This window comes from Phyllostomus discolor, chromosome 6 (genome assembly GCF_004126475.2).
Source record: "Phyllostomus discolor isolate MPI-MPIP mPhyDis1 chromosome 6, mPhyDis1.pri.v3, whole genome shotgun sequence".
NCBI lineage: Eukaryota > Metazoa > Chordata > Mammalia > Chiroptera > Phyllostomidae > Phyllostomus > Phyllostomus discolor.
The window spans coordinates 124,777,192-124,797,922 of NC_040908.2; the positions used below are offsets into that span (position 1 = coordinate 124,777,192).

Consider the following 20,731-nt stretch of genomic DNA (forward strand, 5'->3'; position numbering starts at 1 on the left):
AATGCAACTGATTTCTGAATATTAATTTTATATCCTGCTACTTTACTGAATTCATTTATAAGTTCTAGTAGCTTTTTGTTGGAATCGTTAGGGTACTGTATATATGATATCATGTTATCTGCAAGTCATGACAGCCTTACTTCTTCCAAAACTTTCTTCAGTGGACTCTGTGATTAAGTGTGTTTATTGCTCCATCTGCTGTGAATGTTGGCCGTTAAAAGCTCATAATTGAGTCACTGTCCCTTAGACAAACAGAGCTGCCTTATCTAAGATTAATTTTCCTTTCTGAGTGTAGCTCTCAATAAATGACTGGTCTTTATTGGAGTACAAAGACTTGACCGTCTCTCTTCGGTATGAAACAACACTGAAGGGCCACTCCTCTCAAGAGTTTACACTGCAGTCAGCTCAGGAATCTGGAGAAATTGATCATTGTTTAACTTCTTTCTTTGCTCCATCTTGCTTCCCTCACTTTTGACAGGTGTCATTCCCAAGTCTACTTCACAATAGCTTCTCACATGAAAACATCTGCTTCAGAGTCTTTTTCTGGAAAATCCAACCTAAGACAAATGCCACTTGTCTCAGGTCAATTGAGCTCTCTGCTTTTCTTCTGGTGAATCATGACAGGTCTGTGGACCTCAACTACAGTGTAACATGGCAAGTAGGAGATGAATATAGATTCACAAACTATCCATCTCAGCAAGGTCCCAAAGAGATAGGCTAAGACGTCCTCTGTAATATTTTTTTCACAACCAAGGATATCTTTCCCTTTGTCCCATCCTTGATAAAGCAGCTATCAGTCCACCCATATGGCCACATTTCTCCTTTGCAATAATGTTTCAAATGCACAGTCTATTCATTCACCTACTCAATAACTATTTCATTCACATATTATGGGAAGCCTTGCTTTTCATTCAATGGATAGTAGATATATATCAAATATGAGTACTCTGCTAGATGGTGGAAAAAACAAGCCATTAATATGATAAATGGAACTTGTCATCATAATTCATGCCATGATATATGTTAAGTATGTGATCACAGATACCTAATAACAATTATAAATGTTACAAATAATACTATAATGTGTTAAAGCACAAAAAGGAGAACCTTCTCAGCCTGAGGAGTTTTGGAAAGCCCTCCCTAATTTAAGTTAGTTATAGAAGAATGGATTAAAAGTAAAGAGATGTTGGAGTATGGTGAGGATACAAAATCCCTGATGCAACAGAGAAGGGAGCTTGATGTTGTCAAAGACCTGAAAGAATAATGAAATCTTGGGATTCGGTACTCAGGAACTGAGCCTGATGTGTAAGCAGAAAATTTAGCATGCACATTGCAGGTCATGTTAAAGGGCAGCAGAAAGTTGTGAAGATTTTAAGAAAAAGAATGAGACACAATCATAATCTTGTGCTGGGAGTATGGAAAAGAGTGAAGCACAACTGTTGGGAGACCTGTAGGGAACAAATACAGTGATCTCTCAAGAGGCTCAAGGATAAGCCATGATAATAGACATGAGGTAGGGACCTTTGGGGGTGAAAAAATCAAGAATATAAAAAAATGTCAATGGGTCATTCACATGAATACAGAAGTCATTACAAAATCATGGGTGGCCAAAAAATACAGTACAAGATACTGACCAAGTCATCATTTAATGAGGAAGAGCAACCAGGAGATATATCCACAACTGGGAGAGGAAGTACATGAAATATGTGAATGACATGAACATCAAAAGCAACAATCTGTATTTGCTTACAGGCCTGTTTTACAAGAAAAAGTGAAAATTGCATTTGGGAACAAGAACAGTGAACTTCCTACTAAACTAGAGGAAAAAATGTGTGATAAAATGAATGGTCCCCAGTTAGGAGAAAGTATAAGATTTTCATTAGGAAAAAAAAATGGGAATAATGAGAACATCAGCTTCATTTGCATTTCTGGGTATTCAATGAGTTTATTGCAGTACTCTGTGTTCAAGGGCTCACGGTACCATGGAGTAAGAGCTGAACCGCAGAAACAACTCATGTTATCAACGGTTAATGCATATTCAGACTAAGATTGTTCAACGTTAGTTTGGCCAAAAGAACCTAGACATCTCTCAGCCCGTTGGTGCTAATCACTCATCCTACATCCACTGAAGAATTTTCCTCTGCAGTCCTGTCACTGCTCCCCATCTCCTGCAGATCTTTCTGCCACTTCAACCCATGAAGCACAGACAAAAGTTGGTGGGGGTGTCTACTTTTTCCCTTTCTTTGAAGAGCTAATTTCTTACTACTAGTATTAAAGATTAATATTTCACAGAGGAAAAGAGGATCATTGAATATGATATAGAGCAGGAGCTGCTTGGGAAAGATTGAGGCAGATTCCCACTAAAGACCAAAAGTTTAGCCGTGACCCTTCTCTTACCCACCCAATAACCCAGGCCATTTGTCTTCTAAGCCCTGATCATTTATAATATCACTTCAACCCAACTGTGCCCACGTCTCATTACTGCTCATTATCTCCTATTGAGAATTAGTCCTCTAGGGCTTGAAACCAATCTCTATCAGAACACTATCACATTTTAACATAATTTCTAAATTTTCAAGATCATCATCTTGATACTGAGAGCCTGATAAATACTCAGGATAAGGAAGAAAATACAAAGAAAAGATGAGCAAATGATGGGGAGAGGAAGGCAAATATTAGTTTTGTCTTTGTTCTGTGCTTACACAAAGCAGTGAATCTGCATTGTAAGAATAACTATGACCTCTAGTGAACCTGCAGTGTCCCAAATACCACCAGTTGAGATTATACCATTTGAAAAGACTAAACTAAAGGGGTGTTAGTCATGGTGACAGCAGTGAAGACAAGAGTGTTAACAGTGATTGTAATTGCAACAGTAATTTTGTGACAAATTATTTCAATTTTCCAATACAAATTTATGGAGTGCCTACTGTGTTACACTTTGGAAATGTATGTATTCATTTATTCAAAACACACATATGTCAGTGTAACTGATGAGGCAATGTACTAGAATGACAGTTCATTAAATAATGAGATTTATTTATTGAACATGAATCTATTGAGTGCCTATCAGGTAGCAGGTTAACAACACAATACAACTCACCATTTAGTACAAATGGAAGACAGAGATCATTCAACCAATCATTATATATAATTATAAATTGTGATGAATAATAAAATAAATGTACACAGAGCTCTCAGTTCAGATAACAATGACTGATCTAGTTATATAAATCTTCAGGGAGGTGAAATTTGAACTCAAGTTCAAAATAAGTAGGCACACAGAGGATAAAGATAGAAATAGGTATTCACATCAGAGAGAACACAGACTACCATGGCTGGAAGATGCAGGGACATTTAAGGAACTAAAGAAGGGTGTTTATATATATTAGGGATACATAACAGTCAATCAATACTATATATATTACCAGAACATGTAAATACTTAAAAATAAACATACTAAAGTAAGTGTCATGGTAAGAACAAAAAGAAAATGGGCAAAAGCATAAGGAATGAAGACAAAAAAGAGCAAGCAAGAGTTAAAACAATAATTGTACGTGCATTAAACTTTAACTCAAGTCTCTGTACCTGAGACTAAAAGTGGAGAAATAAAAGAAGTTTTATGATTCTCAGAGCATAAAACTACACAGTACTAAAGGAGTCATAGAAGGTCATCCATCTCAAAAAAAAAGCTGAAAAAGTATATGGAATAAATAACTCAAGCTTTAGCTGCAATTCTGGAGTGAGATGGAGCACGAATATATCAGGTGTTTCTCTCATAAGCTGAGAACTCTAAAGTATCTCCATAGTTTTCGAACCCTGTTTCTGTGATGCCAAATTTGTTTTTATGAGAGAGCCTCTCTGCTCCCACAAACATGTTGTATATCAGTGTCATGGTGGTAGGAAGTGTCCCATGTTTTCATATGTTTAAAATGTGTATCCAATTCATTTCTCCCTGAACTCTTAAGTCACTTGGTTTATGTTCATCAAAGTTCTAATTGTTTCTTAACCTCATAGAGCATTTCTCTTGTCAACACAAGTAAATCATAAGCTTTTAGGGAAAAGAGTATTAAAAAATTAGTCATTCATTGATCAATTAAGATACTTCAGTCCCTCTCAGTTTTGTGTCACAATATCTAAACAGCATATGCCTCAGAAGAGATTTCCCAACTTCTGAACACTCAGGACAACTTTATTTGCTTCTCTTCACTGTCCCCACTAGGCAAATAACCTGTGCTGTGGGTCTCCCACCCCACAGGGTGTGGTCACCCTGGCACCTGAGGTCTATATCATGAGAAGTACACTCATGTGGGATCAATTCCCTTGGGGGTTAGAATTTTAAACAGTTGCTCCCTTATCTGCTTGGTCTTGACCCCATACACAATGGGGTCAAGTGCAGGGGGGAAAAGCAAGTAGAGATTGGCAAAGATGACCTTGGCAGCAGAGGCTGTGGGTGGGCCAAAGCGCTGAATGACCACAGAAAGAAAGCCTGGTCCATAAAAAAAAAGGATGACACAGACATGAGCTGTACATGTGCTACCTGCTTTAGCACGTGCCTCAGATGAAGGAAAATGAGTTACAGTCTTCACAATCTGCCAATAGGTGTAGGCAATAAAGGATACATCCCCCACACCAAGAAAGATTGCCACAGCAAAGGCATAGAGGTTATCCACGGTGGTGGCCCCACAGGCCAGCTTCACCACTGCCATGTGCTCACAGTAGGTATAGGCAATAGTGTGGGAGCCACAGTAGGGCAGCCGATGGGCCAGGCTTGGAAAGGAGATGGTCAACACCACACCTCGCAGTACCACCAGGCCTCCAATCTTGGCCACAACAACTGGGGTAAGAATGGTTGCATAACGCAGTGGGTTACAGATAGCCACAAAGCGGTCCAGGGCCATGGCCACCAGCACTCCTGACTCCATGGCAGAAAATGCATGGATGAAGAACATCTGGGAAAGACAGGAGTGGAAGCTAATGGCTGTAGCACCAAACCAGAAAATAGCCAGCATCTTGGGCAAAGTGGAGAGGGAGAGAACCAGGTCAACAAAGGAGAGCATGGCAAGAAAGAAAAACATGGGCTGGTGAAGGCAACGTTCTGTTCGAATAAGAAAAAGCAGAACACCATTCCCAGTCACTGCCAGGAGGAACATGAAGCAAAAGGGAAGTGAGATCCAAATATGGACAGCAGTCAATCCTGGAATGCCAGCCAAGAAGAAACTATGTGGGAAGAGGTAAGAATTATTGAGAAGAATCATGGTGATCATCTCACTTAGAAGAGCAAAGGACTACTGGAAAAAAAATAAAAAGACAGGTTAAATTCAACGATATGGGGGTTGGAAGCTCAAGATATAAGGTCCCACAAAAACCATAATCGCCATCACTCTTTCCTCATAGTTCTCAGAAAACATTCAGAAATAATTTTCAGTTTAGTCAGTATTTCTGCAAGATCTCCAAATATAGAAGAGGCAAGACAACTTGGTCCAGTGGAAAATGCATTGGACTAGAAGATCAGACCAGGTCAGATATCTTAATATATCTGTTACCTGGAGCAATTCACATAAGCAAATTTCAGTAAATACTCAGGAACTTATGTTACATAAAAATGCTTCCTGTCATGCTCATATTCCCAAGTTCTGAATGCTGGTGCTAGATTTAATCAACATTGACCCCTAGTATTACACCACTAACTTTCATTCAAATCCACCCAAAATCTTAACATCTGCAAAATAACTTAATTTGGAGATATCTCACTCGCCAAACTTCACTGCCAAGTTACAGAAAAAATGGTCTTTGAGGACTCCAATATTAATCAGATTCTTCTTTGGATTATTTTCCAGTCATTTCACAAATGCATATCTTATTTCCCTAGTACCTAAATGGCTGTCTGATTTCACCACCTCCTGTATCTCCCTCTTCTTCAAGGTGCTGTTGTACAGGGGTAGACACAAAGTTCAGAGTTGTGGTGACCTGGAACAAACAGAAGCTCTTGGTAATAACAACCATGTGAAAGCCAAAAAAAAATCTGTATCACAGCCACATTATTAAGAACAGGATAGAAAATGGGAAGATATTTCCCCCAGTGTCATGTTTCATGTAATCACACAAAGTGTATGAAATTATTCAGATTCCCAACATATACTATGCCAAAATCATCATTTTGCAGGTTAGAAAACTAAAGTCTAGAAAAAAGTGATGACCCAAAGTCCTAGATCTATTTTATGACACAATCAGACAAGAACTTACATTTACTGATCCCTGAGCTAGAAGGTTACCAGCCTGTCTCCATGTCAGCAGTGACTGCTGCAGGACAAAGGATGAACATCCAGGGCCTGTGGCCAAAAGTAAGCAGTGGAGGGATCAAACAGCTAAAGAATGATTTAGGCTTTACATGATCCCCAATACCTGTTAATACCTCCAAGACCACAATTCTTTCATGTGAAAGAAAAAACACAAGGGCACACAGAGACCTTGGTCAGGGTCTGAGAAGACTTTGGATCATAACATAAGTGATTCATACTTCAGGCAGAAAAATTGCAACTGAGTTGATCTCACAGTTTCCATGAAAAGCAGGAAAAGGTCTCTAAACATGAGGGAAAGAAGCAGAAGTTGGTCCAGAAGGCATAGTTCATAGCACAGCTTTATAAGAGCCAAGAACCCTTTACTTTTCTCTCCAAAAGAAACCATGGGATTATTGCCCATGCCTTCAACCACTACTGCTGAGGAGACTATATGATGACAGCAGAAGGCATGAGGGCTGGGAAGATGGGAGAGTTGAGTGGACTTACAGCTCTGGTACCATAGAACAAACTCTGGACTAGGAGTCAAGATCCTGATTCAAGTAATAGTTCTGCCATATATCAGCTGTGTGACTTTAATCAAAGCATCTAACTATTTCAAGCCTTAAATTCCTCACAGGTGAAATGAGTATACAAAAACCCACTGCACAGTATCATTGTGAGAATCCCACAAGATATGTGTGTAAATTCAAATGCCAAAACTTTGTCAAATTCTGAAAATAGTAATATTTTCACTGAAGTATAAGAAATAAATGATGCATTAGGATAAATCTGTTTAAGAAAAACAGAAAATTTAGAGATTCATAAATGATGCATTTGATTTAAGAAAACATAATAGATTCATCCTATGGGAAGATGTCTGTAGAGTAATAGTTTTGACCTGGAGCAACCCAGTCAAAAATACTGAATCCTCCCTAACACTGTTTTCATCTTCCCTCCCAATCACATGTTCCCCAGCACCCCCAGAATATACTATTAGGTGGGGAGGTGGAGGGTGTCAAGAAATGTGGCTCTGATCACCTGAGCATCTGCTTCAAATTGCCTGCAAAGCTGACCAACCTTAGTACTCAGCCCACCTTTTGGAACATAATGGTGTCTTCGAACAATGTAAGAAATAATTACATCTGATGTCCCATCTATCCCCTCAGGACCCAGCAAACGTTCCTCATTATAATCTTATATATATTAAGGAAAAGTCTGCCCCAATAAGCTCAGCTCCTCTACTTCTCATGAGGGAGGCAGGTAAAAATAGGTAAAGGGTCCTGGAACCATAGTAATCTGGGACACTGGTTTAGGTGCCTCCATAAATGTTTCCCTGCAACTCACCCTGTGGGCTTCAATGAGGAGCAGATTTACAAATAGCTGGCTATTGAACAGGGACAAAAAAGATGTTTACCTCTTTTAGAGGAAGGAATTCTCATACATCTGGACACCACCCCCCCCTTGCCTGTATCTGTATACAACAAAAGGTCCAATTAGACCTCAGATGATGTACAGAGTATTGGCAGTATTTCTAATTTTCCATAATGATATCAAGACCATGTATTTCTGCCCCACACAGACTGTCAGATTATTCAGATCTATAGAAGTTGGAATAAAGCTAATTTGTGATGGAGCTTGTATGTATCTCTTTTCTTTGGGTCTACCCTTTGAAATTACTCACCAAAGAGCTTCACTGGTTGACCTACAGATGGATGAGAAATTAAGCCACCAGTCAGGTCCTAAGAACAGGGTATTTAATAGGCACCTTTTCAGGCATTGCCTGTAGGGAACCAAAGTGAAGCTTCTACCACCCAAACACCAATTAGTACTTCTGTATCCTCTTCAAACAGAGGTCTAACAATATCTCTTTCTCTTATTGGGGCCACAGGGAACAACCCCAGCAGGGAATATTTTGAACAGCATACTCTAGGGTGCCATGCTAAGAGAGTGCCAAGGCCCTACATCCAGGAGCAGAGAGAGGCCTAAAATGGGGAAAGGGATCATCTGGTTTGATGGCCAACCAAAATCTGATCCAGGAAGGATAAGGAAAGAAGTAGGGGATGGGGAGGAACAACACCAAAACCAGCATACAACATTACCCCAATGACCCCTGTGATATAGGTGGAACCATGAGAGGAAGAATGGATTAATAAGTAGGAGCCTTTATAAGAAGAGAAAATCTGACAGAGTAAAAAGGTTGGAGAAAATAGCAAATGTCTCCTGTTATTCAAAATGAAGGTACAAGGGTAGGCTGAGTCTTGTAGCTATTGTCATACATATGTTATCTCACCTTAACTCACAAGTCTTCCCCTTTTTATTCACTATCTCTACATTTGACTCTGACTGCAGCCATCAAAATCACTATTGAAAATGGTGCTAGATTAATCTATAGAAGGACATTCAAGAGTCTGAAGAACATGAACATTGCGTTGGGTTGACAGGGACTGCAGAAATTGAGTGTACAGTGCTTACATAGGAAAACACTTGTGGTGGCAAACATGGTTATTCATGGTTTCTTCAAATCCAGAAAGAAATTCCCAGTGGGGAAAAAAGTGATTTGTCTTGTGAACCAAAGGAAAAACAGAATAAAAATATACAAACTCATAGTTCAAGACTCAGCCAGGCCTGTGTGTCTTCATAATGACAGTTCCTTATCAGAAAGGTAGACATCAATATAAGCTATATTGGAAGAGAATAGTGCAAGTTTAATTAGGAATGGTGGTACCCAATATCAGGTCATCCTTGTAGGAGAGCCATGTTCTAAGGTTACTGCCATTCTAGAGGGAAGAAGAACAGCAGGTGCTGTCTCACATAAAACCAAGAGTATATATCCTGCCATGACTTCACATTATAAACCCTAACATGAAGAACCCCAGTGGAAGAGGAAGAAATAGGCAACACAGGTAACATTAGTGATACAAAGGCCAGTCCAAGAGGAAATGAGGGGGTGAGCTGGTAATTGAAACAGGAAATTAAACCCCCAAAATAAAAAAGTCCTAGAACTGGGGCATTATATTATTGTGTATATGGATCACGTGACTGGAACACTAACACTAAACACTGACTAACTACCTAAAGTCAGAAATTATACAAAACATTAAGAGATTTAAACAAGGCTGAAGCTCCAAAAATAGTCAAGAGACTTTAAATCAATAATTTAGATCAAAGAAAAAAAATATTTCCTGAGTTCCTTGTAAGATTGTGGGGAAAAAAATACAGAGATTTTAAGCATGGTAAGATAGAAGATACACATTAAACTAAGGAAAAGCACAACCAAAAAGACAAAGCAGAGATACATGCAAAGACCTGGAGTCACACCTTGAGATATGGAAACTCCTTAGAGAAAGAGCATCTAATTATGCCTATGGGAATCAGGGAAGGCTTCACAAATGAGGCAAGATTAGAGAGGAAAATTTGAAGAGTGAGAGTACAATATGCCAGAATGACTCACTAGCATTAAAAAGGACACTAACATTTCTAAAGTATGAAATTTTTGATAAACAGTTAAGAACTCAATATTGAGGGAGCAGTGGAGAGTAATTGGGTTTGAGAGGGAGGTTGAGGCCAAACTGCAACAGGCCTCAAGTCCTCTTCTGAACAGTGCTACATGTTAATAAGAGGTCAAGAACGATAACACAACAGAGATGGCAATTGATGAAGCAGGGCAGTGACAATAGTAAATTAATGCTTTAATAGATTTATTTCATAGTATTATGGGCATAGAAGAAGGATATGATATTAAAGTGGGTTGACTAGGTGAAATCCTGGAAGAAAGGAGGGGAAATGATGTAAAAAGAAAAAAACTGGATCAAGTCTTTTTTTACACTTGATCTTAGCCAAAAGGCCGAGAAGCGATGGATCAAGTCTTTTTTTTAATTGTTGTTCTATTACTGTTGTCCAAATATTTCCCTGTTGGTCTCCACTACCACACCCACCTTCCACTCCCACAGTCACTCCCCACCCTGTTGTCCACGTCCATGGGTCATTTATATATGTTCTTTAACTAGAGCCTTCCCATCTTTCCTCCTTTATCCCTCTCCACCCTCCCCTCTGGTCCCTGTCAGTTTGTTCCTTGTTTCCATGTCTCTTGTTCTATTTTGCTTATTTGTTTGTTTGTTTGTTTGTTTGTTTGTTTAGTTCATTAGGTTCCTGTTATAGGTGAGATCATATGGTATTTGTCTTTCACTGCCTGGCTTATTTCACTTAACATAATACTCTCCATCCATACTGTCTCAAAAGGTAGAAGTTCCTTCTTTCTTTCTACTATTCAGTATTCCATCGTGTAAATGTACCATAATTTTTTGATCCATTCATTTAATGATGGGCACTTAGGTTGCTTCCAGCACTTGGCTATTGTAAATTATGCTGCTATGAACATTGGTGTGTATAAATTCTTTTGAATTGGTATCTCAGGATTCTTAGGATATAATCCCAGCAGTAGAATCACTGGGTGAAAAAGCAGTTCCACTTTTAGTTTTCTGAGGAAATTCCATACTGTTTTGCACAGTGGTTGCACCAGTCTGCATTCCCACCAACAGTGTCCTAGGGTTCCCTTTTTTCTAAATTATTTTCAGCACTTGTTCTTTGTTGATTTGTTAATGATGGACATTCTGACAAAGTGTGAGGTGGTTTCTCATTGCAGTTTTAATTTGCATCTCTCTGATGGCTAGTGATGTTGAGCATCCTTTCATATGCCTATGGGCCCTCTGCATGTCCTCCTTGGACAAATGTCTGTTCAGGTCCTTTGCCTATTTTCAATTGGATTTTTTGTCTTCCTGGTGTGGAGTGGTGTGAGTTCTTTATATGTTTTGGAGATCAAACTCTTGTCCAAGATATCATTGGCAAATATGTTTTCCTATAGGGTTGGCTTCCTTTTCATTTTGCTGATGTTTTCTTAGCTGTTCAGGCAATATTAATTTGATGTAGTCCCATTTGTTTATTTTTTCCTTTATTTCCCTTGCTCTAGCAGATATATTGGCAAAAATATTGCTCTGTGGGATTAAGCCTTTACTGGTAAATTCTATCAAACATTTAAGAAATGAACAATAATAACCCTATGTAAGCTTTTAGAAAATGGGAGAAGAGAAAAATTTTTTATTTAGTAGGAAAATGTAAGTCACAAATAGGTTTAGAAACAGTAAAAATTGGGAGCTGTACATTAAAAGAAATGTTTCAGGAAGTTTGTAAAAGAATAGAAGAAGAAGCAGATTCAAGAGTAGGGCTCAGGGAGAGAGATAATTAGATGAAGAGGCATCCTGGTCAAAGTCCCAGCATAAAAGAAGTCGCACGTGCAAAAGGGAAGACAGAGGAGAATATAATGAAGAGAATATACCAAAATGGGGGTAGAGTTTAAGAACAATCTGACAGTAGCCAGAGGGGAGGTGGGAGGGGATAATGAGGGGGAAAGAGGGGGAAGGGTTTTCAAGAATGGCTATAAAGGGCACATTCACAAAACCAAGGAGGAGTTGAATCAGGGGAGGGAGGTGGGGATGGCTGGGGTCAAGGGGAGTGGCAGAGGGAAAATGCAGACAACTGTACTTGAACAACAATAAAATAATTGTAAAAAATGATAATAAAACAATAATAAAATAGGAAGGTGAAATATACCTGGGCTGGCAACCTCAAAAGCCATTACCATTTGATAGATATGAGGAGCAGTGGGAAGAAACAGCTGCCAGTATTGACCAGATTTGACAAGAACCACAGGGGAACCACGTCATAGGGACAGGAAGCCTTCAGGAGAGGAACACAGACATTACCCAACACTGGGTAGGAAAAGATTCATAGGAATATATTTTTCAACTTATCTTTCTGGCTGTCCTCTGACTTTTCAAAATGCCTCTCATTAGCCAAATCCAACCATAAACCAGAGGTCATATACTTTAAACTCATGGGTACAGAGCAGGGTGCAAAGTTGACATGGAGGGTCAAACAAGAGGTTTCCATAAGAAGAGGCATCGGCGTTTTTATGTTTATATATGGGAGAAATAACTTATGAAAAATGAAATGGAAAAAGATAAAGCACAAAGTACAAGCCTGCTAGAAAATTGTCCCCTGAATAGGCTGAAGGAAGGTGTGTATGTTGGAAGAAGGGGCAGGAGTGCAGGGATTCAGAGAAGAGGAGAGACACCTCTTCCTAAAACAGGGGTGTCCAACCTTTTGGTCTCTGAGCCACACTGAAAGAAGAGTTGTCTTGAGCCACATATTAAATACATTGTGACACATAATCACCAAAAAAATCTCATAATGTTTCAAGTAAATGTACAATTTTGTGTTGGGTCACATTCATAGCCATCCTGGGCCACAGGTTGGCCTTCATCAAGACAGAGATGGCCATCTAATAATGGTTCCCATGGGACTGGGGACTGAGTATCTCTGTTTCCTGACCTGAGCTGGAAACACCTCTGAGATCATTGGGGGCCTTTTGGAGCTGTGATGAAAAGACACCAAACCTTGATGCACATGGGAAAAACAATTAGAGAGAGCCTCCTGGAGGTCCTGGAAAGTGGCAGAGAAGGATCAGGGCAACTCCAGGCTCCAGTCTGTGCAACAGCCCAGACCCCAGGGGACAGGAGAAGATGTACTCTCAGCAACAATGGCATAAAAAGAGGTGTAGCCAAGAGAGTTGAAGCAGCTACAGAAGGCAGTGCCATTTGGAGAGGTTCTTTCCAGGACCTCCTAGCAGGGCTTACCAGGGGCCAAGGTGAGTGGAGGAGGCAGTTTCCTTGCTCTGTGTTCATGGCTCTCGGTTCTGGTGTTCTCCTGTAATCTGAGCTTTCTCAGTCAGCTTCCTTAGTTCAGTCCTTCGAACACTGACCCTCTTTTCCCTAAAGATCTTCACCTGTACAAAGCAGAGGCCTGAGTTCTGGAGAACAAGTAGAAAAATGAGACAGAACTCCCCTCTGGTCACGCTAGAAAGAACAGAAGTTCTAGCAGAGGAAAAAGCAACCACCATAGAGCCCAAGGCAGGGGAGGCAAGTGGGCTGACAGACTGGTGGGAACAGGATGTCCTCCCACTTAAATCATAGATCCAAGATCCTGAGGAGAGAGAGGGATGGAAGTCACTTATTTATGATTCAAAAATAAAATAAAAAACCAAAACTCAAAAATCAAACCACCAAAAGTAATAAAGACTATTTATCCAAAAAGCATTATTTAGCACCCCACACTGGGGTGAGCTCCAAAGGCATTCAACTTAGTCTAAGCCAAACAGGGATGCTGACTATCAGTGCTTCTTTATATTGTTGAGGAAATTATAGAAATTGTAATAAGATGCAAAATAAAAATGAAAGCTTATACTATTCCAAGTTCTCCGAAATATAGGTAATACATTTGTCTACCAAAAAAAATTCTAGGAATTTACTGAAAACCTATTAGCTTTGCAATGCAATAGTGTAAAGTAGCTATATTTTGTGGAATTTTTTAATAAAACAATAATCATTACAAGGTTTCTGTAAGTAATAATACCCAATTAGGAAATATAATGAGACAAAAACAGTAATATTCCTGAGAAAAAATTCCAAAAACACCTAGGACAGAAAAGCCACAGCTTTTTAAATGAAAAGACTGGAGAGCATTATGCTAAGTAAAATAAGTCAGGTGGTGAACGACAAATACCATATGATCTCACATATAAGTGGAACCTAATCAACAAAACAAATGAATGAGCAAAATAGAACCAGAGACTTGGAAACAAAGAACAAAATGGCAGTGACCAAAAGGAAGTGGGGAGAGGCACAAGAGGGGAAAGAATGGGAACAAGCAAGCAAAGGAACACAAATAGAGGAGTCATGGGCACAGACAATGGAGGGAGGATTGACTGAGAGCAGGGGGAATGGGGTAGAGTGAACAATGGGGGCAAAAAGGCAGGATAACTATAACTAAACAACAGTAAAAAAGAAAAAAAGAAATTAGGTTAGCACTAAAGAAAAGATGCTTTGACTTAGTAAAATGTCATTAAAAATTAAGTTCTCTTAAAGAAAAAAAAGTAAATGAAAGGAAAGAATCGATTCAGAGGGGTAAAAACATTTCTTCTACATTTGATTTATGTTTTAGTTTTATATTAAAAAATACCACAACCAGCTTTTTTATTTAAAAGTGGATCTGAAATTGTTACTAAGACTCTTCCATATGTAAATAGACTAATCCAACTAGTACTAGAACTAAAAGCAGAGAATACTCTCCAGTCCAGCAATGATCCTTAAATATATGTCTGAATTTATATTTGGCAAAAAAAAACACATTGTTAATTAATAGGGAGAGGAAGGCTTCTTTACTCATGCATGCTGGAACAATGGTTTAACTCTTTCTGGGTGAAATTAATTTAGGTATGTTGTCATTCCATGCCATACCTCAAATTGGTTAAAAATTAATTTTAAAATAAATTTTTATAAATAAATGGAAGTTAATTCTTTTTAAAATGTGTGCTTCACATTATTTAAAGCCTGAAATAATGAAATAATGAATTTAAAGTGCACTTGTTATGAACACACAGAAGTTTAAGTGTACACACAGGTGTAACTTGAATCAACTAGTGACTGCATAAGTGGGTGGAGCAACAAGTTGGTATTTCTCTATTCAGCTTGCTCTCTCTCTATCTAAAAATCAATAAGCAAAGATATTTTGAAGTGATAGATTTTAATAGAAAATGAATAAAAGGAATTATTTCAAAAAATTCAACAGATATAGTATTTTTAAGATATAATGAAACTCATACATATTAATCAGATGTGCTGCCAGACTCCATGCTAAGCACTTGAAAAACATTATTTCATTTAATACTACAAATGAGTTGCACATAAAGCTAAAAGAGAAGATTAACTATGTATACAATGGGGGGTAAATGCCCTTTGAAAATGTCAAAGATCACTAAATAATGAAGGGAAAGGAACTAAAACTAAAATTTTAATTTTTACTTATTCCATTAATAAATAGTTTTAAATTAAAATTTTCAGTTATGGTTGGGTGTGATGAAATAGACACACTCATGAACAAATTCTGGGTGTATAAAGTACTACAATGTATCTATGAAGCAAACTTCTAGTGTACGTCAGGAGCATTAAAAGTGCACTACTGTCATACAGGACCAGAAATGCTCTTGCAGACAATTTGGCAGTATCAATCAAAATATTTTTTTCCCATTGCACCAGGAATTCACTTCTTGGAAATTATCCTATGTATAAATTTACATATATACTTACAGATATATGAACAAGCACATTTTAATCATTTTATTTTCAGTGGCAAAATACTGGAAATACCGTTCATCAAAAGTTCTCCTTTTTTTAAGATTTTATTTATTTATTTTTAGAGAGGGAAGGGAGGGAGATAGAGAAAAGTTCTCAAGAAAATATTGGACATCCATGTGGTAGAAAATCATGCAACTTCACAACAATGAAGTATATCTATATGGAGATGTGGAATAGACTCCAAGATAATAACTAGCTAATAAAGAAAAGTCAAGGAAACAAAGGATAAGAAAGGTATGATCAGTATGATTAGATTTGTTTTTGTCTTTTATGGAAAAATAGTTAATACATATATTTTTGTCCATGAAAAAACTATCTCTGGAAGGATTCTCAAGAAATTATTACTGACTGACTATGGAGAAAAGAAAAGAATTTGGGAATCCTAAGAGTGGGTTTAATGTTTTTATTATGTTTATTTTTTAACATGCATATATAAAACACTCAGAATATCAAAATAATGTTAAAATTAATATGTTAAGATGGCTATGTTTTTTGCATGCATCAATTTTGTTTATTTCTGAAATCCCACTCTAGGGAAATAATCTGAAAGTAAAATATTGGTTATTAATTTGAGAAATAGTCAAATATAGGAATATAAAGTGGTCATTAAAATTAAGACTCTAGATTGCTTTATGATACTGAAAGTCTGGTTCATTTATATTCATGCAGTAATTTTTTTTACTGAGCACCTATCTTGTCTTAGAACATATTGATAAAGACAAAGATACAAAATTATCTCCATATGATATAAACCAAATATTAATATGTGTTATCTGTTGGTGATAAGATTATCATTGATGTATTTGGACAAGTGAGTGGTGATAACAATTAGCTATTCTAATCTCTCTATTTACAACTAGTTTTGGCTTTCTTTATTGTTATTCTGTGGAATATCTCCCAGAGTCAAAAATAAAAAATACAAAGATGGTAATTCACAAATAAACTGGGTCATTGTTGGAAATCTCTAATTGAGACCCTTAGCTGAACTTTCAAATGCAACCCCTTTCCTATTCCAGTTTCATGGACAGACACTAAGAACAGGGCACCGGTGCCATGGATACCTCCACCAGTCTTACCAATAGTTCCAGCCTCCAGATTTCCCAGTTCATCTTGATGGGGCTCCCAGGCATTCATGAGTGGCAGCACTGGCTCTCCCTGCCCCTGGCTCTGCTCTATCTTTTAGCTCTTGCTGCCAATATCCTCATCTTGATCACTATCCAACATGAGTCCACACTCCATGAGCCCATGTACCATCTCCTGAGCATATTGGCAGTTGTGGACATTGGCTTGGCCAGCACTATTATGCCCAAGATTATAGCCATCTTCTGGTTTGATGCCAAGGCCATCAGCCTCCCTGAATGTTTTGTTCAGATGTATGTCATCCACTGTTTCTTTTGCATGGAGTCTGGTATCTTCCTCTGCATGGCAGTGGACAGATACATAGCCATCTGTCACCCACTGCGATATCCCACCATAGTCACTGAAGCTTTTATGGTTAGAGTCATAGGATTCATGGTGCTCAGAAATTGCCTGTTCACCATCCCAGTGCCTGTACTGGCTGCCCAAAGGCTCTACTGCTCCAAGGATGAAATTGACCACTGCCTGTGCTCTAACTTGGGTGTTATCAGCCTGGCTTGTGATGACATCACTGTGAACAAATTCTACCAACTGATGTTAGCTTGGATCCTGGTTGGGAGTGATATGGCTCTGGTTTTTTCTTCCTATGCTCTAATCCTTCACACTGTACTGAGGCTGAACTCAGCAGAAGCAATGTCCAAGGCTCTGAGCACCTGCAGCTCACACCTCATCCTCATCCTCTTCTTCTATACAGGTATTATTGTGCTGTCTGTTACACACCTTGTAGAGAAAAAGATTCCCCTTATCCCTGTACTCCTTAATGTGCTACACAATGTCATTCCCCCTGCTCTCAACCCCATGGTTTATGCCCTCAGGATGCATGAGCTCAGACGAGGCTTCCAGAGGTTGCATAAGTAGGTGTAGAATTGTCCACCAATTAGCAATACTTTCAAAAGGCCAATAGCTTTGGCTAGTGTGTCTCAGTTTTAAGAATGTAGTCTGGTACACTGAAGGGTCCTTGGTTTGATTCCTGGTCAGGGCACGTACCTTGGTTGTGGGTTCAATCTCAAATAGGGTTTCATGACAGAGGCAAATGATCAATGTTTCTCTCAGCAGTATTTTTCTCTCTTCCTCTCTCCCTTCCTTCCCCTCTCTCAAAGTCAATGTACACATTCTCAAGTGTGAATAACAAAATACTTAAAAATAAAAGGCACGTAGGTGTTAGGAAGAGGTTGTATTTCTGAATAGACCTATATGGTAAAAAATGAAAAGGCCAAGAATATCAGGAAAGCTGTCAGTCTCATAATCAAAATAGGTACATGAAAAATATGAGATTTCCTATTACTAGAAATAAGTAGAAGTAAAAAATGAAATGTCCTTGACCATTGTTGCCACCCAGAGATTGACACACATATACACACACCTACCATGCTTTAGATATGATATACACAGGCAGAAAAATCACTTAATTGCTTAGTAATTTTCTCCCTTGTAAAAGAAGAAAATGGTCTTAGAAAAAGCCCTAGAAAATTACTTCCAAATAACCAAGTAATTAAATTTAAATTAATTTTAAACATTTGCACATCTAACAAAAATGCACTTTTTTGAGTACAAGTACCCTGAAACATGTTCATATTGTACTGCCTCTGATCCTAGTACACAACTCTGAGCATAATGGATGCTTAATTAACACTTCATTCACAATATAGTCTGTTAGGAGATACAGGTCTGCTGAATGCTATATCCTGGAAAATATCTTGGATGATGGTCTGGAAGATGACCTCAGGAAGTTTGTATATGATTTCATCTTGGAGAACCACCTCTTAGAAGCAGCACTAAGACAGAAACAATGTCAGAAACCATAAGTTCATACACAGCTGGTGGGAATGTAACCTGATGCAGATATTTTAGAAAACTGCCTGGTAGCTGCTTAAGTTTTTGAACGAAAGAGACCATATCACACAACTATTATACTCTTTGGTGCATACTCAAGAGAAATTGAAAACACATATCCACACAAAAATTTGTGCATGAACATTTGTAGAAACATCATAATAGCCAAAAAATGAAAATAACCCAAATGTGTATTACCTGATAAATGGGTAAACGAAATATGATTTATTCATATGGTGGAATAGTACCCAGCCAGAAAAGGTAAAAAAGTTCTGACACATGCTACAACATGGATGAACCTTGAAATTATTATGCTAACTTGAAGAAAACAGGCAGAAAAAGGAATATTGCATGACTCTATATGAAATGTCCAAAATAGGCAAATCCATGAAAACAAAAAGCAGATAAATGATTGCTATGGGCTAGAGAAGGGAAATGGGGAAAAACTGTCTAAAGGGTACAAGATTTCTTCTGAGGGTGTTGAAAATTTCTTTTTCTTGTTTGTTTGTGTAAAGCCTTTTATTTAAGCTTAGTTCAATGGTAGAGTATAGGGTTGAGAATGGATTAAAAGTTAAAATTCGGGTTAGTTCTGCACATGAGAATGTTAATAGACAGACAAAGGTGTCAGCAGTGTCAGTTTTCATTGAAAGCTTTAGAAGACAGCTAAAATTAATGACTGTGCTATATTTTGTGTACTGCTATTTCTATTTATGTCATCCAAACTGCAGTTATACATAAGCTTATGGTTCAGTTGGCTTTGAAGTTAATATTGGGAAGAAGACCATGATAGAAACAAGTTGAGGATTGAAAATTATTGAAGTTTGCTGTAATGTTTTCTAGACTTGTGTGTTAAACTTGTTGTAAAGTAGTGAGAAACATAGATATTAATGTCTCTTGAAATAAGATAGGTTTAACCTCAAGTCTCTTAAGTATGGTGTTAGAAACTTAGGTTAACTTTGTTTTTCAGGCTGAACAAGTTATGAAAAGTTCACTGCAGAACTATTAAGAAACAACCCGTGTTACAATTCTATAACTGGAAATGGAATGTTATATATTGATATTTTTGTAAAAGAAGCCTTTTGTCCACTGTATTTAGCAATGTATTGTTTCACACAGAGAAACACATGGTAACAAAGAAACATGAATGCACTGTATTAAATTCCTTGAAATCGGGAAGTTGCTTAAGTTTATGAGGAAAATACATCTAGAAAAGTCAACTAATCATGCTCAGCCTACTTTTCATTCTCTGAAAGTTTTAGTGCAGTGTTTGTGTTTTATTGTTGTTCACTTGCAATTATCCCCATTAGTCTCCCCTGCCCTACCCACTCCCACCTCCCAGTCAATCCTCCCCCTGCCCAGGTTGTTTTTGTCCATGGGTCCTTTATACACATTCCTTGACATCAAGGAAATTTCTGTAATTAGAAATGATAGTTGCACAACATTGTGAATGTGCTGAAAGTCACTTTAAAATAGGTAAATTCCTAAATATTGTGTTCTATAAATTTAATCTCAATTAAAAATCAAATAAACTTTCTTCTTGCAATTTCTCTCCAGTATTTTCCACTAACAAAATTTCCCATTGTTCCAGCTGTCAAAAGCAGTTAAAGAGCCCAGATCCACTTACCAGAGCCAGCCAAAAAGTGTGAGTTTGTAACTTATAATATGTTGATTACCATCATGGTATACACATTCATATTCTCATATAACAAAACTCAACATTTTTATTTTATTTTAAAAGATACAGCTATTTTTCACACAAATAAAGAAACTCTCACCTTTTCCCCAAAATAACAAAATGCACAGTCCAAAAGTCATTGAATTGTATGCATTACTGGATCTATATTATTTCTTCTTCAGATTCACTCACTGAATATTCTGTTACCTAAAGACAAAATTGTAAAGTTAATTCCCAATAACTTTACATAAAATAAAAATGGAAAGGAGAGAAAAGAAAATAGTTAGCTTATAGAGATAAAAGCTTGCATATGAAAAGTAAGTAAGAATATCCAAAGCTACTACATTTCTAATTTCTATAATTGTTCACAAGGTCACAACTGATATCTACGTTTCCCCCAACTATCAAAACTTGGTAGGGTAACCAAAGCCTTCATTCCTGAAGGGCCAGAATTCTAAGTCATCCTTCTAAGGATTAGCAATCTTTTTTGTTGGTATACTTTTCTGTTAACCTTTACATGAAAGTACTACCCTGAGTTCCCAACCAAGGCTACCTGTCTC

At 37.8% G+C, this 20,731-nt stretch overlaps 2 protein-coding genes across 3 annotated transcripts; one reads left to right on the top strand and one right to left on the bottom strand.

Annotated features, from left to right (window-relative positions):
- Positions 1-1,947: 1,947 nt before the first annotated feature.
- LOC114500422 (olfactory receptor 52E4-like) lies at positions 1,948-8,106 on the bottom strand. 2 transcript variants are annotated; one of them, XM_036030198.1, is made up of 2 exons: positions 7,960-8,106; positions 1,948-5,967 (listed from the first exon to the last, which is right to left on the bottom strand). In XM_036030198.1, the coding sequence occupies exon 2, from the start codon at positions 5,262-5,264 to the stop codon at positions 4,302-4,304; it is 963 nt and encodes a 320-aa protein (XP_035886091.1). In that variant the 5' UTR covers positions 5,265-5,967; positions 7,960-8,106; the 3' UTR covers positions 1,948-4,301. The 2 variants fall into 2 exon arrangements, with proteins under 2 accessions (XP_035886091.1, XP_035886092.1); XM_036030199.1 differs by lacking the exon at positions 7,960-8,106 and adding an exon at positions 6,244-6,448.
- Positions 8,107-16,572: 8,466 nt separating this feature from the next.
- LOC114498931 (olfactory receptor 56B4-like) lies at positions 16,573-17,714 on the top strand. Its single transcript, XM_028514930.2, has one exon. It carries the CDS (start codon positions 16,580-16,582, stop codon positions 17,519-17,521), a length of 942 nt encoding a protein of 313 aa, XP_028370731.1. The 5' UTR covers positions 16,573-16,579; the 3' UTR covers positions 17,522-17,714.
- The last annotated feature ends 3,017 nt before the right edge of the window (positions 17,715-20,731 follow it).